We start from the raw sequence: 18,585 nt of genomic DNA, 5'->3' as shown, positions 1-18,585 counted from the left end.
GCTCTCACATCATACTGTGGATGTGCGTGTGTGTGTGTGTGTATGTGTGTGTGTGTGTCCTGTCATATCAGTAAGTTGACGATGACAGAAGGTGCGTTTGTTGCTTCTTTGCTCCAGTGGTGCTCGGATCCTTTAATTATGTCCTTGTGTCTCTCTCTTGTCTGCTGCTGCTGTAACACTTCACTGCTCCCTCTTATTTGGCGATAATGTCATATCCAACGCGACGTTTCTCCTCCTTTTCCCACTGCTCTGAGCGCGCTGCTCCGTTTACTGTGAAGCCTTTGACTGACGGCGTCAGAGTCACGTTACTTTATAACCTGCACCTGTACACCTAATTCATACCTGTCACTTAGTTATTCTGGATTATTTTTGATGTGCCGAACGACTGACGGGTAACTGAACAGTAAGGATTTTATTGTATCGCCTGCATTTCGAGCACACTGGGTCCGTTTGTTGAAGAAGATCTGAAGTGTACTCTGAACAATAAGGATGTAGAATCTGACTCACACTCTTAGGGATGTTTTCAGATCAGATGCTAAGTTCAGAAAATCAAATCACGTAACTGTAATGCAGGTTAACATAAAATAACCATTGCAAACCTACAGAGGAGCTGCGGCCTTGGACTGCAGCAGAAATGATCTTAGAATATATCATGACATTATTAAAGGATGCACTTCCTATGTGTGTGTCAGCCTATATGAGTATCACTTTTTTTGAGTTAATTGTTTTCTAGTTGACTACAACACTTCATTTGACAGCAGATTTGCAGCTTACTGCTACAGACACACACTGCAAACATCCCGCTGCTTGATCAGACCGATGTCAGTAAACTCTGGACTGATGCTAATGTCACTGACACATCAGCTAATCTCGAAACAATCCCAGCCGATATCTAGTCTCATTATCCAGTACCTTTGTTTTATCGACACAAATCCCAGATGGAGTATTAGGAAGTCAAAGGCTTTTCCCACAGGGGGAGTATGGAGGAAAGCTCCATGATGCTGTCCTGCTTCCCTCACTATGTGGACAATATGGTCTCCAAAATCCCACTGAAACTGCAACCTGTGTAACATATAAGTCAAGTAAACAAGAAGGTTATTTTGTCATCCCCCGCCCGGATGAATTTCAATGGCGATCACACCAATTCTCTAAAACAGTTCTTCCACATTAGTACTAAACAAAACATTAATAGCACAGCTAACGCTTAATGTTGAGGAACTTTTCTCAATCATAAGCAGTTTGTTCTCAGCTGGCGGGCTAGCCCCATGCTAACCACTTCGCTAACCCCGTGAGCTGTTTGAATGTTATAACGATAGGAATGATTGTCTTCAGTATGTTGTTACAGACAGCATATACATACACACATATATACTGTATGTATATTTATGTTTCTTGACTTCTGCTGTACTTGTTTTTCCTTTTTCTTTTCCCTTCTTACTGTTATGCACCAACATACCAAGGCAAACTCCTTGTATGGCAACATTTATTTGGCAGTAAACCTTTATCTGATTCCGACGGTGTGATTATGCTTTTATGTCGCGTATATCAATCAGTGTAAAAAGTGAATAAGCATTTCCCAAAATGTATCTTAAAATTTCAACCAAGCTATTCCTTTAATTGCCATGATGAACAGATGATACACATTTTACGGTAACAGAGGGGCCAAGATAAAAAGTATGCAGGATAAAGAATAAAAATCAACTATGTAAATGTATGTATGTACAGATTATAAAAATAGTGTTGTTGTTTTTTTCCATGAATTGAACTTGAGAAATGCTGTTGCATAACAGGAACATTGAATTGCACGGGTCTGCATATGTGTAGCTTAGCTCTCGAGGTTGCCCAGGACACACAGCACATTACACTCATTGATACTGTTGTATCACAAGTCAATAAAGCTTATTGTGCTTTTTACCAGAGCACGCTGAAACATGATGAAGTCCTCTAAGAAATTCACTGACATGCAGTGTGGCAGATTAGGACTCAGAAAAAAAATCTATGCCACTTGTCTGTAAGACAATTTTATTCTTTTAGCTATGGTATTGAAAGAGTTCATATATATGTGTGTGTGTGTGTGTGTGTATATATATATATATATATATGTGTGTGTGTGTGTGTGTGTGTACCAGTACTGCATTGAGAAAGGTCTTCCAATTCAATGGGTGTTGCAAATTAGCTTTATGCTACAAACATCAAACACAGTAGACCAAAAAGCCCAAGTTTTATAGACTTACTTGACATATTAAACACAGTTGTCACGAAAACCATTAGGGCTGAATGCCACGTAGGCGTTCGAGTGTCAGGGCGGAGGTCCTGTGAGTGCTGGTTTACTGGCAACTACGCTGAATGAAGCTCATCATTCATGTTATTAGTTACAGCTGTTCTGTCCTGCTAGGACAAGTCAAAATATCATAGAAACAGCACATCAGGTGCTTCACATGACTCACACCCCAATGCTACTCTAATATGTCCGGGCCAAATAGGAAAGTACATCTAGCCAGTCACAACTGATGTCCTTAATGATAGTACAGATAGAGAGAGTGGCGTTATGGAGTAAGATGATGTGTACTGAGGCTTATTTCCAAATGTAGGAGTAACACAGTGTTATTATTAATCCATGTTGGTGTTCAGCTTTGTTAGCTGTTTAACAGGTTTGTTTAGTACCAGCCATAGTGATAAAGCTGCATTCACAGTTTTTGGTTATTATAGAGCAGAAAAACATTGGAACAAGCTCACAGATGCATCACCATGTCACCTGCTTGATAAGTTGTTTTGCCAGTACAATAGCAAACTGTTGCCAAGTTTCACACCCGAGCAGACACAGAAGCACGAGCTCTCGTTTGGTTTTCTGGCCCAAAACGTTCAATATGAAATAAATGAAAAAGACATCATGAAATAAGTAATCATGTCAGTGAACTGTGTAAAATATTTAAATGAGACAATCATTTAAGAAATGCTTTTCAACTCAATTCATTGTTGAAATGTTATGCAGTTATTTATTTTCACAATGACTGAATTTTATTGGGTGACGTTTTATTTCGTAACAGTCATTTTTCTAGATCCACAGAATCAGTTTTGTTCTGTTGAATGTTTCCATGTACAACCAGCTGTTCTCCCCATGGCTCCTGTCCTGCTGACTCCTTCCAATAAGGTCAATAAGCACATGTTTTTTCCTCTGTGTAACTGAGCTGAAAGTTTGCGCGTCTCTTTCTCTGTCCGTCCAATAGGAGGGCGACTCTCTCGGGGCGATGGAGAAGGTTTGTCGTCAGCTCACCTACCATCTCAGCCCCCACTCCCAGTGGAGGAGACAGGGCCTGCTGAAGAGGAAACCTCAGGCCTGGTGAGTGTCTCTGTGTCTCTGCAAGGGTGTGTGTGTGTGCGTGTGTGTGTGTGTGTGCCTCTATGTTTTCGTTAACATCTCAGTGTGTCACCAATGTGTCATCATCTGCTGCCCCTTTGGATGCCATGGAAAAATCCACTGATGTCTCTGTCTCTTTATTTCTCACCCTCTCACAGTCAGAGATGAAGTCAGTTCCGTCTGCGCTGGCTTCAGTGTCTCGCTTTGCCTTTTTGTTTCACTCTGACTGTCAAATAGTCCCCATATTTATGCATTTCATTATTGCCGAAATTGTCTTTTTATTTGTGTTATTCTTTTTGGATTTCAGTGTGACTGTCCAATCACACAACTAAATGTTGCTGGATGAGTCTGTGAGTGTGCGGCTGGGGCTCTAATTTTGATTCACTTTGCATGCAGCGGTTATCTTTATCTCCACTCTTCTTCTTTGTGCCTACATTAAGTGGAAACCTCATTTTGAATGCCTGCAGCCAAATGAAAATGGAGATTTTGATGGATTTGATATACAGTATACAGCAGTGTGACACACTATGCAAATCAGTCATGAAAAGCAACTATAAAGAGCTAATCCATATCTTTCTGCAGCTCTGTGAAGTACAGCCAGCAACGATTTAACTTCAGGCTTTTGAAAGCTGCTCTCAAAATGAAATATTTGCAAAACGCTGCACTCAGCTTACAGTCCCAATGAAGTCCTACTTAATTAAATGTATTTTATTTCATGGGGTAAAGCATAACAAAGATAAATCACCCCCAAGTATAAACCAATCTGAAATGACAGTTTTAATTGATGTTTTTATTGGTTGGAATTTGATTTTTGCGATCTCTGGTGCACAACAGTTAGTGGTATTGTTTAGCTGAACTGATTTAGATATTCACATGGAACTTTGGAGAAATTTGGAGAAATCACTGGATGTGAAAAAAGTTGTATAAAACCTTTTGTAGCTCCAGAAGGAGCTGATGTAGACGCTGGCTTTGTTCAGGAAGAAGAAAGACGATATCTCTGGTTCTGCTGCGCTGATTTTGATCCACTTTTGTCCATCGTGTGTCCAGCAGAGTTAAGAGAGTGCAGTGTTACATTGGTGGGTTTTTTTAATCTGCATCTTACAGCTACACCAGCTCCTGATAGGCCGCAACACAGCAGAGCAGATGCAGACCTCACCTGAACCCCAGTGAGCTCGACTCCCCTCCTGCAGTCGCCTCATTTGTCTCCCACAGTGTTGGCTCACTCCAGCTACATGCACTCTGCTCCATCTTCACACCGTGCGCTGACGGCTCACAGCTCGCCACCGGTTTCAGTTCATATAGATTAACACACCTCCATATGAGCCTCCTCCCAACAGACAGAAGTCAAAGTAAATCAAGTTTCACTAAAAACAGATATGATCATAATCTCCAGACAAGGAGTCGCTGTGTGCCAGAACAGCTGAAAGGAAATGAGATCATTTGCACTTAAAATTTAGTGCTTTAAAGAGAGAGAACATCACATTATGACTCGTAGGTGTCTTGATTTTCACTGCCATTAAGTTTATTGCTTTATTAGGCTGTTTCAGTGACATTTGTTTTCACCCAGCGTGGAAAATGTTGAAGATAATGACATATATTATCGGTGCAATCATTTGACTTTACAACACATTATGAGGAGATTTGAAGTGAATTTATAGTCACCCGATATGATGTGATGTATGTAACAACTTAACACATGTTTTATGAGATAATACGTGGGGATAATTAACATTTCAGTAAATGCATTTTACACATCACAGTTGACGATAATCAACCGTATCAGTAAGGACATGATAAAGAGTTCCAATATAAACACACTGGTATTCATCATCATCATATCAGAGTCCATCCTAAAAGGGATGAAGAGACCTTTTCTGTTCCTCTGACCTGCCATCACTGTAAACCCAATCACTGTGTGATGTTACACAACCTAAATCAAGTCCAGATCTGCTAATGCGTCCTGTTGGGAGCAGATGGTAGAAAAATGACATTGTAGCCGAACACATTTGGAGAGAGGATTCCCACTGCTGTGTGAATGGAAGATCAGTAGGAAATGAAAATCTCTCCTCCGCTGTTACATGAACACCAGGTGTCACCTCCTCTACGAAACAGTTTGCAGACAAATGTGCGAGTGATGAGGGGGAAAAATAACAATTCAGTGTGGGCCATAAGATTTGATCCCTGCAGAGTGTGTTTGGGTCTTCGTCAGTGCTTTCACAGTAGAAATGATAGGTTGCTTTTGTTTTCTGAAGTAGTGAGCTAAAAACATTTGCTGTTAAAGCAGTGTCTCACCTGTAATGGAATGAAATAATAGCTGGGGATGAAAATGAAATGAGTTTGGTAATTATGTTAAGTAATTCTGGACTGGTGGAGGAGATTTAATCAACGCTGCGTTGCAGTCAATACTGCCGGCTGTCGTGAACTCCAGGCAGAGTGATTTGCCAGAGGAGAGACAGGCTCCATTTACTCAGAATCTCAGGGCAAGAGATGAGATTGAGTCATCTTTTTGCATGAAGTGCACGCCATTAACGCCTTCCCTACGCACGCGTGCGCACACACACACACACACACACACATCCACACTGATTATGTCATCCCCTCTTGAAGTCATAAAAAGGATGAAAAATGATTCTGTGCAGCTGAAAAACAGTTGAGAAACTATGAAGACATCATCCACTGACAGCCCCCTCAGTTCTCTTTGACAGGTTTGTGGGTTACTGTGGCGCCTTGCAGTGACAAGTGTGGTTATGTGTTGGTCACTAACTTCTGAACATTCCCTTCAAAATTATTTTCTGTTTTCTGTTCGGTTTGGATGAAGCCAGGTCAAATGTTTCTAAAGCCCCATTCAGACTGGATTTATTTCTCAAGGGAAGACGGCCTGATTTCACCTTACCTGCCCTTGTCAGTGACTTATGTCTTGTCCGGAGGATGTACTGTATGTGCTGTAATGTTTTTGCAGCATGCAATGTTTTTCAAACTGGGTAGAGAGAATTAAAAAAATGTGGTTGCAATTTGACGATTGTGACGATTTTAGTGACGATTCGTGTGTTTTCACTCCATCGTCTGTTGCAACTGGGGTAAAACACAAGCAAATGAACTGAATAGCATGACTCAGTGACAGATTGATTTGAAAAATATACTCTTTACTTGCCAGAAGTGGTTTGCGCCTGGTCTAATTCCCAGTGCATCAAAAACCACCAGGCTTTCAGCTCATTGCAGTGGAAACTCATCTGTAGCAACAGCAGACAATCAGAGCAAGGTGAGGTAGTGTGAAGAGCAAGAAAGTCCATCAGTTGTGTGCCAATTTGAGATGCTGGGGGGCACGATAAAGCTTTGGTATGTGGCGATGTGAGAATGAGAAAGGGTTGGGGGTTCAATGCGCAGGTAATCATGAGGCAAACAGATCTGGCAGGGAGAAGGCAAAGGTGAGGTCAAACAGGCAAGAATACCTGGAAAACATTTCATCCACACACAAATGCACTTTGAGTCACTGAAAAATTACCTTTTTGAAGACATTCTGAAAGTCTATTGTCCTGCTGAATGTCCATGTCTATTACAGACCACATCCTGTAATTTCCCAGTGGCTAAGATGCCATCCAGAGCAGTCCCCAGCTGCCCCTGTAATCTTAACCTTGTCTTGAATTGGGCTTTAGGGAGTGCTACTGCATTGGCTGTTCTACCTTTCTGAACTCCATCCACTTTCTTTCTTCGGCTGTCTTGTGCAGGGTAGACCAAGGTCTACAGAGATTCACCTGTTTCCCAAAGTTGCGGATAGGAGAAATAGATGGAAGAAGAATATAATACAAACCAATAAGTGACAGTTTCTCATAAAGGATTCACTGCTGTGTGCAGTATTGACACAGAGTGGAATTATGGGGTAAAATAATGCCAAACAGCAACTTATTTAACAAAGTAGACAGAATTCATCAGTAACATTCAAGCAGTGCTCCTTACACGCAAAATTAAGTATTTGAATGAACTAGAAATACAGTCAGTGCTAGCAGTGTACAATGTGCTGAGATTAAATATGAACACATTAATACAAGCTTTCATACATGAAATGACTGACAGTTCCACACAGACTCTGCACAGGTGAGAGGTACCTGAACTCTATTAATCTGTGGCATAAAGTACTTACAGTTCAATGGACGTGCACAAGGCGAAGACGAGGCAGGAACACCCATAATACAACTGGAACGAAGTAAAGAAACTTTCCTGGTCACTGCATCAGGGAGATGGAACATACCACATTTTAGGGTGAAGACTTGGGTTAAGGTTAGGGTTAAGCAAGTCGTGGTTCATGTTATGGTTAGGATAAGTCTCCAGGAAATGAATGGAAGTCTATGTAACGTCCCCACAAGTGATGAAAGCCGAACGTTGCATCTCAGGTGTCCACAGTTAAAGTTACAGTTCACATATAATACTTTCAGTCTCTGAGCATGAGGGAAATGTTCACACAGTGATGACAAAAACAGTATTTTTGTTCATCACATTTCTTCATCATTTGAATTACATTTTTGTTGTTCCTCCTCGATTTTTAATTATACTGTCAGTATATTCAAACTTTTTTCAGATGCAAATTTTAGATCCCACCTGGCTCCTAAGTGTACACCATGCTGCACAAGTGAGATGAACAAAACACCAAGGATGAGATTTACTGTGGCTTTGCACCTGTGCAGGTGCAGAAGTGGCACATTACTTCATAACGAGCTGCTGCCTTGGCAAATCAGACGCTGCATACACACAGATTGCAGTCACAAGCTTAAGCTTACACTTAATTAAAGTAGGGGTGCACATTTGAGCGGTGTCACTTCCTTAATAAATCTGGCCCTCAGTGTGCAGGAGCTGCCGATGGCTCACCGGGTGTTGAAATATCACAAACAAAAGGTAATGGTAATTACTTGTAGTGGAATACAAACTGAAACGTACAGTGAGCCATCTTCACAAATCTTCACAAACCAGCTCTATTAGTGCTTGTTGAAAAAAGGAAAGAACATGTCTTGTATGAACATTCGTTAGCGCACCGTGGACCTTCACACTGCATCTCCTGCCATGACGTGCCCACCCAAGGGCCAGGATCTCAGACTCAAATAATGTCCATAAACTGTTTTATCTTAGACTTTTATCTGGAAATATCAGTTCTCTTTTTTTTTTTTTAAAGAAAAAGGGAGGAGAAATCAAATTTTACGTTGACGTGAAGATGTGTTTGCTATAACCTCCCGTGTGTGACAGACCACATTCTCTTTGACTTGGATCTCCATCAGGCCAATATTGTAACATTACTCAGTATTTTTTAATATTTTCGAACACTTTGAGTTAATATCCACTAAATGTCACACATGGCATGACTGAGCTGCCAACATCGTGATTCACATATTTTAGACTCATATCTGTTGGTGGCAAAATAAAGAACAAATGCACAGACAAGAAGGGAGAAATGACTTAATTCACTCACTTACTCTCATGCAACCACTCCCAACTACTCTCTGAGGCCTAGAATCTTTTTTATCAGCACATAAAAATTTAAAACAAGCAGAAGATGTTGAAGAAGTCATCTTTCTGCGAAACAAACAGTTTCAGTATAATTTGTCTCGTTTGGATGAAGACAGTACAGAAAGCTGGGCCTGCCAGCTCTGCCTCTGGACTTGATATGAACTTTTTTCCTGATGTCACAGTAGCAGTGAAAATAGCCATCGTTGCTGTTAAGGAAGCAGCATATAAAATGTAAATCAACTGGCAGGCAGCTTGTCATTGTGTATTCAAGAAGAGTAGTTGTGATTGTGAATCATGGAAAAAAAGAGCAGGATTAACAAGGCTTACTGTTCGTTGTCTGGCTGCTTAACAACAGCTCCTTTCAGTGTGCTCAACAAGTCCACTCAGTGGTTTGAAACCAAGCAGCTGCACAGCTGAATGTGTGGAGCAGCCAGCAGACCTCGGCTCCTCTTTGCTTTACAACCAAGGTCTGGGACCCCTGCGGAGAAAACTGTGAGTTAAACAGTATAACAGCAGATATTCTCAGGCCAGGGTGTGAACAGCACAAGGACGAGACCTGTCTCCTGAAAAAGAAGTTGGCTTTATTTCCCTGTCGGCAGTGTTTGATTGAAGTCATACTATGAAGAGCAAGCCAGCAGACAGAGAAACAGATGGAGACAAGAAAAACTACTGAGACCTTGAGGACACACCAGCATTATCCTCAAACATCACCATTAGACAGTCAGAGCTGATGGCCAAGTTACAGCCAGCTACTTCTTACTTCACATATGTGTAAGAGAAAACTAATGTGAGCAGTAAAATTATGACCCAAACTGTCTGTTGGAAACATCCATCACAGTTAGCGAGCTTGAGATAATGGTAGAAGCTACAAACTGACCAAAGCTGTCACAAACCAGAAGTGATTAAGGAATGATTTGAATTGTTATCAAAAAACTTTTGCTATTGTATTTCAGCTATTGCTTCTTCACAGGTGGGGAGTGTCCGTTTCATCCAGCACACGAGGCAATTCATGAATCTAAAAAATAAATAGAAATATCTGCACAGTAATCACTTTTTTCTGTGATAAAAGAAAATAACAAAACAGTGGACAAACATATCCGTTTGAGTGGTCCCTGAACACAGCACACACATATCAATGACATTCACCATTGCGACTGTCAAGAAAACTAAAATAAAAGCTGAGTGTCGCACTTTGCAAGAGAAAAGGACAAATGGTTATTTTTATTTAAGCCAAGACAGTGTACCTAAGTTAGTCTGTGGAGACGAGCTCACAGTGATGAAAAAGACTAATGTTGAGCATCATCACAGCTACAAACGTGCTAAACTGGATTAGCTGCAAGGACAAATGCTCTTGGATTAAATTAACGCTCTTTGGGTGCCCAACAAGCAGCTTTCACATGACCACATCCTGACAGAGACAGTGTTATACAGGCTGTTATACAGTATTATTATGGTGAGCAAGCTAATGGCTGAGAAGCTGAAACCTCACTCAGAAGGAGACTTTGTGAAGAAGTGCCTTGTTGCTGCTGCAGATCTGCAGCATCAGACAAAGTAAACCTGTTCCGTAGAGTCAGTTTGCCTGGAATAATTGATCGAAATGAAGGAAAACCTGAAGTGGAAACTCAGTGATAGCAAGTGTCTGTGTGATTTAACTTAAACAATGAAGCTGCAGCCCCTAAAACCAAAACAATGAGCTGAAAGATGCTAAAACGCTCCACAGAGTTGAGAGGAACTGCAGAGCCGGGCGATAATTCTCTGTGGTCTGTCTCTATGAGAGACACCTTACACATTACATGTAGTCATTTGATGCATTGTTGATATAGAAATATTAATCAGTGCAGCTGTAGAGCCATTCCTTTATGCTAAAATAACAACAGAGCAGTTGAGATGTCTTCCTAGACAATGTTGCCCACCAGTTTTGCTCCCAAACTTAAACTGTTTGAAGTAGATAAAGTCACTAGACAGAGTTCACTACAGGCATCCACTGACTTTGAGGAGCAGCAAGCCAAAAAGCTTCACCAAGCAAGATGTTGACTGACAACCAACGAGTAAACAACTGCCTGTCTGTCCAACATTTGGCACCGGACCTGAATCCGTCTGTCTGTCTGTCTGTCTGTCTGTCTGTCTGTCTGTCTGTGTGTCTGTCTGTCTGTCTGTCTGTCTGTGTGTCTGTCTGTGTGTCTGTCTGTGTGTCTGTCTGTGTGTCTCCCTCTTCTGGGTCTTGAATCTGCGTTTTTTTTTCCAAATGCCTTGTTTCATTTTCATGATGTTGGAAGGGAAATAATGAGGTCTTGCTGAGGTTTTGCTTGACCACAACATCGTTTGCCATGGAAACTCATGAAACACTGATATACTCCTCCACACACACACACACACACACACACACACACACACACACACAAATGATCGGTCTTCACCTTAAGTAATGAATGGTACTTTTGCCTTCTCCTGCAGTCTCCCTCCCTGTGTCTCGTTCTGTCTCTCTGCGTCTGTACCTGTCTGTCTGCCAGTCTGTCTGTGTGTCTGCCACCTGCTGACTGGCTGGCTGTGGCCGCCGCATCGACAGATTTATTGGCTGCCTCCCACCTGAGCTCTGACAGCCAGCAGAGAGAGAAGTTGAGCGTTGACTCAGGCTGTCTCTGCGTCTCTGCTTCATCTCACCAGCAGGCAAAAGCAGACGAGGAGGATATTAGCCCAAATATATGTTTGAATGTCCAGGTCTGTGTGGGATGGAAGACCATGGAGAATTAAGTAACCGGTTCACATGAATACAGGGTTTTACCATAGACAATGTAAGTAGTGGATGAAGCTTATTTGTCTGAAAAGCGAAGCCAAACCTGCATTCTCTGTAATGACCACCAGGGCCACAAAAAAGTCAGATTGTATGTGATCTCATGAGAGAATAACCCTTATTCTCACTTGATTTAGTACCTCAGTAAACAATTTCCTCAGCTGGTCTTCAAAACAGCATGATGTTCAATTTGAAAATCATGGTCCCATTTAGAGTAAAACAGATGATAAAATAGGGTATGCTTTATGGGCATTGCTATCACAGCATGTCCTTGTGTTCTCAATCAGATCCAATCAGGATAGAGGCTTAGCAATGCACATAATCTCCAGCTCCACCCTCTCGGCCAAATATGGTCATGTCTGGCTCCAAAAAGACCAAATCGTGACGACCATGATGCCAAACTCAAAACTGCAGTTCACAATCCACGGTGGGCTTACACCCACTGAGCCACCTTTTTAATCTGAAGCAGCTGATACTCAAGCAAACATTTAATATTCTGATGTCCTGAAACCACTTTTCAGCAGCATTATGAAGATGCTGAGAGCCTGCATGATGTGACAGAACCCCCTATCAGACAGTGAAGCAGGAAATTTCTGGAAATGTAGCATTGCCGTTCTCTAACCCATTTTCCTGCCTGTAGGAAGTCATTGATTTGACATCTTGCACCCTTTCACACTCAATCACAGCTGCTTTTGTTGCAAACCTCTCACAAGCATTCATTTACACTAATCAGCTTCAAGAGCTCTGACTGAGGAGGAAGTTTGATGTCTTAAGTACTATTTGTTGATGAAAACATTATGAGGCAGATGAAGCTTTACAAAACCCTGATGCAGAAACCAGAAACTGCTTTATAAAACTTTTTTTTTTGGTGATTATCCATAAAGCTATTGATCCTATTTGCCAAGCACAGCAAAGATACACATTCTGCGTGTCAATCTCATCCAAACGCTCCAATGAACCACACTTTGCAAATTGATTTTTTTTAGCTTCTGTTGCTGTTAAGTAACATTAGCATTCATTTGGAGTCTTGTCTGTGGCTGCCTCGTGGATGGAAGCTCAATATTTACTCTTGTTCTAGCTCTGTTTCGCTCTCCACCAACGCCTGAGGTCAATATCTCTTATCTAATCTTTAGCTGGGCAGATAGTGTACAGTGGGTTTATCACTGTTTCTTCACTGAAAACAGCTGCCGGCAGCATCTGTTGCAGATGTCAGTCAGTAAAGGTGAGGGCTGTAAAACCAAAACAACAAGCTTAAAGACCTCCTCCAACGTCTTAAATGTCTCCAAAGAGCTGAAAGGAACTGCAGGATTGGCTCGTTTATTGTGTTTTAAAACATGTTCCCCTTTCAGGCCATAAAACTCCATCCAGCTAGCCTGGAGCTTTAGTCTTGCCCAAACAATATGAACATGAATATTTTTAAATGCTGATGTGTAATATCCAGTAAAAATATCAATAAATAGAGATCATTTTGCCATTTAATCAATTTTCAAATTCTTTTTGTGGGCACAGACTGATAAGCAAGTGGAAAAATGCTATGATTTATGTGACTGTGATGTACAGTATGTGATTATTGACGTTTCAGCTGCCATTGTGAAGTACTTGCAGACACAGTTGCAGCATCAATATGTCTCCTAGCTATTTTCTGCCTGTATGCATCATCTAAAAACTGTATGACTTTCACTTCAAGTGTTTGCGACAGAATTCGGACCATCTATCTACATGCCACATTAAAAATCACAGCTCACAAGAAAGAAAACACCAATTTGAACGTGCCATGGAAATCAAGTCATCCAGTTACTGATGACAAAGCTAAATAACTCTCCTTCTCCATTTGTTTCCATTTAATTATGACTGAGAGTGCGTGCATAAAAATGAAATAGATATTACAAAGTGTATCGTATATCACTTTATATTTCTATTAGTAAAAGCAGAGCACAGCAGATTTATTCTTCATGTAACTCCACAGCTCTGCCTTCCTCTATCACCCCCTTTGTCTTCCTCTTGCTCCTTTATGTAATCAGCATAAATCTCTCCTTATGTCTATAATTTCCCAGTTGATTTGTGTCCTGTGGTGTTTGATAAGTTGACATTCAGCTTTCCTCAGTGTGGGGCCATTTTTTACTCTCTTGACTGGTACTGTATCCACAGAGCAATTAGATCTGTATTATTGTGCAGAGAAGAGACAGCTATGTATTTTAGCCTTAATATTTATCCTCAGTTTGAAGGACTTTTCCTTTTGTCTCTGTACTGTTTGACTTCCTCTCCTCTGCCTTCACTCATTGCAGGAACCATAAAGTCTGTTTTGAATTTGAGACGCCCAAAATCTCGCAGTTGTCAAATTTAGTTTAAGTCGGAAAGTTAACTTTACTCTTGAGATATTAACACAGTCTATGACTTAGAATCATGAGATAATGAAGTTTCACTATTTTTCTGAGCCTTTGAAAAGCTCTTGGATTTAATTTCTCATTTTAATCCAAATCTTTTTTCTCTTTCCTTTGACTCATCCTGTGAATCATTCTCTCTGCCCTCCATCCAGGTTCCAAATTGTACATTTCCGCCTTTCCTCACTGAACGGCATCATTATCCTGAGGCTGTTGCTGGCTTTACAACAACTCTGTGTTCATAGCACACAGAGGAGAACAAGGAAACAATGAAACACCCATTTCTAAAAATATATGAGATTATGATAGAACCTCCGGCGACGCTGTGTGAGTACGAGACATTGAAAGATTCAGTAAAAAAGGTGATTCAGGCGGATTGTGCTCTAAAAAAAATTTTAATGATCTTCTCTGACAGGGCTTAGAAGGAAAAACTGTGAATTTGTGAGTCCAGACGGCATAGTGGACATGTGCAGGTCTTTAACTTTAATCCCACCGCTTCCTCCTCACACCAACGCAGCTCATTAAGCTCAAAAATACCAAAAAGCAGTGGCTTGTCCACTGTTATCTCCAAAGCATACTTGTTTAGAAACGCATTCATTCCTCCTGCATTATGTAGCACACAATCATATAAGGTATTGTGCTGAAGCAAAGAAATTCAAATGTAACCTTTGCTGTGTGTGTCCATGATGTAAAGCTCACTGCCGCGCGGGGACATAGTGCCACACAAGTCATCGACTTTGAATGCATTGGCGTGGCTGAATATGAATGCATCAGGACATTTGAAACAGATCAAAAAGGACTGATGGTTTGCATTTCCATCTCCAGCCTCCTCCGCAATACAACACCGTCATTTGTGTTTGCTTCAGTGTGACTCATGTTTATTCCCAGTGGACCAGTGACCTCTTGTAGCTGTGTGAATTACCCACTGAGCTCCACTTGCTGCCTGACACAAATAAAGACACTTTGTACAGAGTAGCTCTTGATTGTTACCAGTGTATTTTGTAAATGAACAGCCGAATAGAAGCCAAGTGCTACAGGCACAGTGGGGTTTCATCTTAACACCATTCAACTAAAGTAACTGAAATTGGCCATAATTTCAAAAATTGTTTTCTTTATGACGGTACATTGGTATACAGTTATTTCCATGTGGATTTTATGCTCCTGAACATCAAGAAGTCCTCTCTGATGGCGAGGCCAGCTCAAATTATGCTGCTCTTAAAGACGTAGGAATCAACTGTTGGCCACTAGGGGGCAGAAACTTATTAGAACAAGCTGACAGACACACAGCCATGTGCCCAAATTCCATACTACAAACTAATTGTATACACTATACACTAATCTTTATAATTTGCTATTTAGAGCTGCCATAATTATTTGATTGATCTGTTAGTTTATCAAAAGGAAATTAATCTGCAACGATTTTGATAATCAATACATCATAAATGAAAAACAAATGAACAATTAACAATGGTTAATTGATTACTTGAGAAATTAATTGGCAAATGTATCAATAATAAGTTACTTGCAGTTTTGATACTATTTTGTAGTTAGTATGCAAGAACGAATGCTTCTGTCAGTTAACCTTCACAAAGATTCAACAAAAAATGCTCCTTCAAGAAATCGTCATTCTATATCTGTATATGTTGTACTGTGAGGCGTTCCTGGAGATGTTTCACCATCATCCAGAAGTGATGGAATATTGTAGCTGTGAGCAGCCTCACTGAGAAGGAGAGCACTGTGCATCAGCTGCACACTCAGAAATCTGTTTTTGGTTCATTTTCAGAGTATGCCTCTTCACGGTACTGAGGTCACGTTACGATAATACCTCGATATTCAGGTTCACGGTACGATATGTATGGGAATATTTTTTTTTAAATGACTTGAGAAAATGGCCTTTTGTGAATAAATTAGTGTATACAGCATTTTCTATTCATATGCAAAAGCATGTGCCAAAAATCGACATGAATTGTCTTTGCCAATGAATGATTGAACCATATAGAGTGCAATACAATATATAATTTCAAAACAAAAACAAAGCAGCAGTCAGTAGCAGTCCTTATAGAAAATAATTAAGAGAGCTGTTCCATTGCGTGACCACATCCATGATCAGTCTGTGTCTGGTGGTTGAACTGAGTCAAACCACTACACGCCTCACTGGAACGAGCAGACGGCACAGCCTACACCTGCTCATGAAGCAAGCTTTAAAGTGTGTACAAAACACCTCATGTGTGGGGACAGTCCGACCTCTTTCTCCTCTACCTCCATATTTCGTGCATCGTAACAACAGCAATATCATGATAATTGTTGTTATTCTTCATGTCAAACTCCCACTCCAGAACATTTGAAAACCTCAGCTGTGTTGAGTCCCATGTTTGATTGGAGAAGAGGCCACGTCTCTCAGACAAAACTTTTCATTTCCAATTCGCTGCTCATAACATGAGCTGTGAGTATAATTTAGCTCTGAGTAGCTCCTGAAGTCCACCCATCTGTGGTTATTGAGAGGCACTCTGCTTCTTTGAGGCTCTGTACCACTTTCGCTTCTGCCGCTTGGTGCAGAGCTGGTATAACTGTGCAGCTAAGTATGATCTTGGTGGGCTCCAGCACGTTTATGAACTTCCAAAATTCATCACTGTCAACCACAGAAAACGGCCATAAGTCTTTGACTATATATTCACTGATGCATCATGTTATTTCTTCAGCTCTTGGACTGATGTGCAGCCTCCAATTGCTTCTTTCAGGCTGCTTTGACCTGGCTGAAGTTTTGTTGTTGTGATTTTAGCTTTTCCGGGTGGCAATATGCCAAATGCTTTCTCATGTTCTTTTTATGTTTCCCATAGCGTAGTTGACCGTGCAAGTTTCCTTTTCACCATTGTAAATTTTTGAAACAGGAAAACTGAAATGTTGCCACATATCAGCTCTAAAAGTTGATGGAGCATCTTAAATCTCTTTCTCGTTATCGACACATTCATTTGTGATTTTCTCTTTATTTACCGCTTTGCTTGCACACAAAGGATGACGGGAGTCTGTGTTCTTGACTATGATCTGCTGTTCAAACAAAAACAATGCAGCTTCTGAGAAGGAGAGGTAGTGAATAACCACATAACATTATGGTAGATAGCGTCAGTCCCATGACGGCATCAAGCTATATTTCTTAGCATAGAGTGGGTTTATCTGAGGTTTTTTTTTTTTTTTTTTTACTGTTAAAGGTTGTTTACAGGGGTTGATGTAAGACTGAACCACACAGTAAATGTGCCATAAGACCAAAACACTGAGGAAAAAGGGGCTAAAAGTTAGTTAAAGGTGCTGGTTGCATTATGAGCAACTGTTTCTTATTAGTGATTTGAGTCAATATTGGTATTAAAAATACTGATTATATCAGGACTAACAGAGCTGCTGTAATTGAAAATAAGCAGTTGTATTTTTAGAATCAGATTTTGTCTCATTTCTGCCATTTTACATGAATGAGAGGTTCTTAAAGAAACATGTAAACAAAACATCTGACAACAGGGAATCTTACACTGGCTTCCAATTTGTGTCCTCATTCAAGGGAGTTAATTCAATTAAAGCTTCATATATACTCATGTGGCTGCAGCCACATTTCCCTCACTTGTGTCTTTTTCATGCATCTTAGTCCATTCCAGCAAAGAGAGAAAAAATGAGGAAATAGTCTTTTAGGGAAATGAGATGTCCTTTCCTCTGAAGCTTCATGTGAAGCGTTCCTGATAATTCTGTTTCTGATGAACCCAGAATATGATTATGGTATCTCTTTAACCCTGGAAGTCATTTATTGGGCTAAATGTTTCAAGGAAATTGAAATTATGAAGCTGTATCAAACCCGACCTGAAAACTTAATCGGTCATCTGTCTTCACTCTGAGATTAAACTCCAGTGACGTCATGATGGTCCGATCAGCGTCTGATCAATAACTGATACCCAATAAAGGAGCGTGTCGGCCAGTAAAAACTTGCCTCCTCGCTGCTCAGAGCAAAAAGAAGACCTTTGAGACGGCCTTCACGATGCCAGAGTGACTTCTGGTTATAACGAGGAGCGAGGAAATATCAAATAAGAAACTGAATTTTTTTTCCATCTGAACACTCGAGCAGCTGATTTGCCTTGCTCCTCCTCTCTGGTTCAAGCTGGTCTAATCAGTGTAATCAGATGCTATAGTGATTGCTCAGAATGTGACTCTGTAGAGATGCGGCTCATGGTGGCACATGATTAGAAAAAACTAATGAACGATGACTGGAGTGGAGTCATTGAGATATGTCACAACGGTCATTCAGACAGAATAATCCTGCATCTAAGGTGAAATGTTGCTCCTGCTCATCACTGTGGCTTTACAGTAACACAATCAGGCAGACATAAACCTAAGTGCTCACACCCTTTATGCTGCCTTTGTAAACCTTGTTGCACAGGAGGAGAAAGAAGAGGAGCTGTTTTCTCACCTTCAGGAGAGGAGAGGAAAGAGGAGAGAGAAGGAGATGTGCCATCTTCGGTGTGCACACATAGCAGCTGACTGAGTGATAAATGATCTCTGGGAGAGACACAAACACAGGCAGGCAG

At 40.8% G+C, this 18,585-nt stretch overlaps 1 protein-coding gene across 1 annotated transcript in view; it reads left to right on the top strand.

Moving 5' to 3' along the window:
• lrrc75a (leucine rich repeat containing 75A) overlaps nucleotides 1–18,585 on the top strand; it is a 52,608-nt gene that overhangs the window by 20,518 nt on the left and 13,505 nt on the right. Inside the window, exon 3 of the mRNA XM_076735062.1 lies at nucleotides 3,228–3,340. Coding sequence (XP_076591177.1) covers nucleotides 3,228–3,340 — 113 coding nt within the window. The remainder of the gene's footprint in view (nucleotides 1–3,227; nucleotides 3,341–18,585) is intronic.

This window comes from Chaetodon auriga, chromosome 7 (assembly GCF_051107435.1).
Source record: "Chaetodon auriga isolate fChaAug3 chromosome 7, fChaAug3.hap1, whole genome shotgun sequence".
In the NCBI taxonomy this organism is placed as follows: domain Eukaryota; kingdom Metazoa; phylum Chordata; class Actinopteri; order Chaetodontiformes; family Chaetodontidae; genus Chaetodon; species Chaetodon auriga.
The sequence above is the reverse complement of the archived record's forward strand: the minus strand, read 5'-3'. Positions and strand labels throughout refer to the sequence as shown.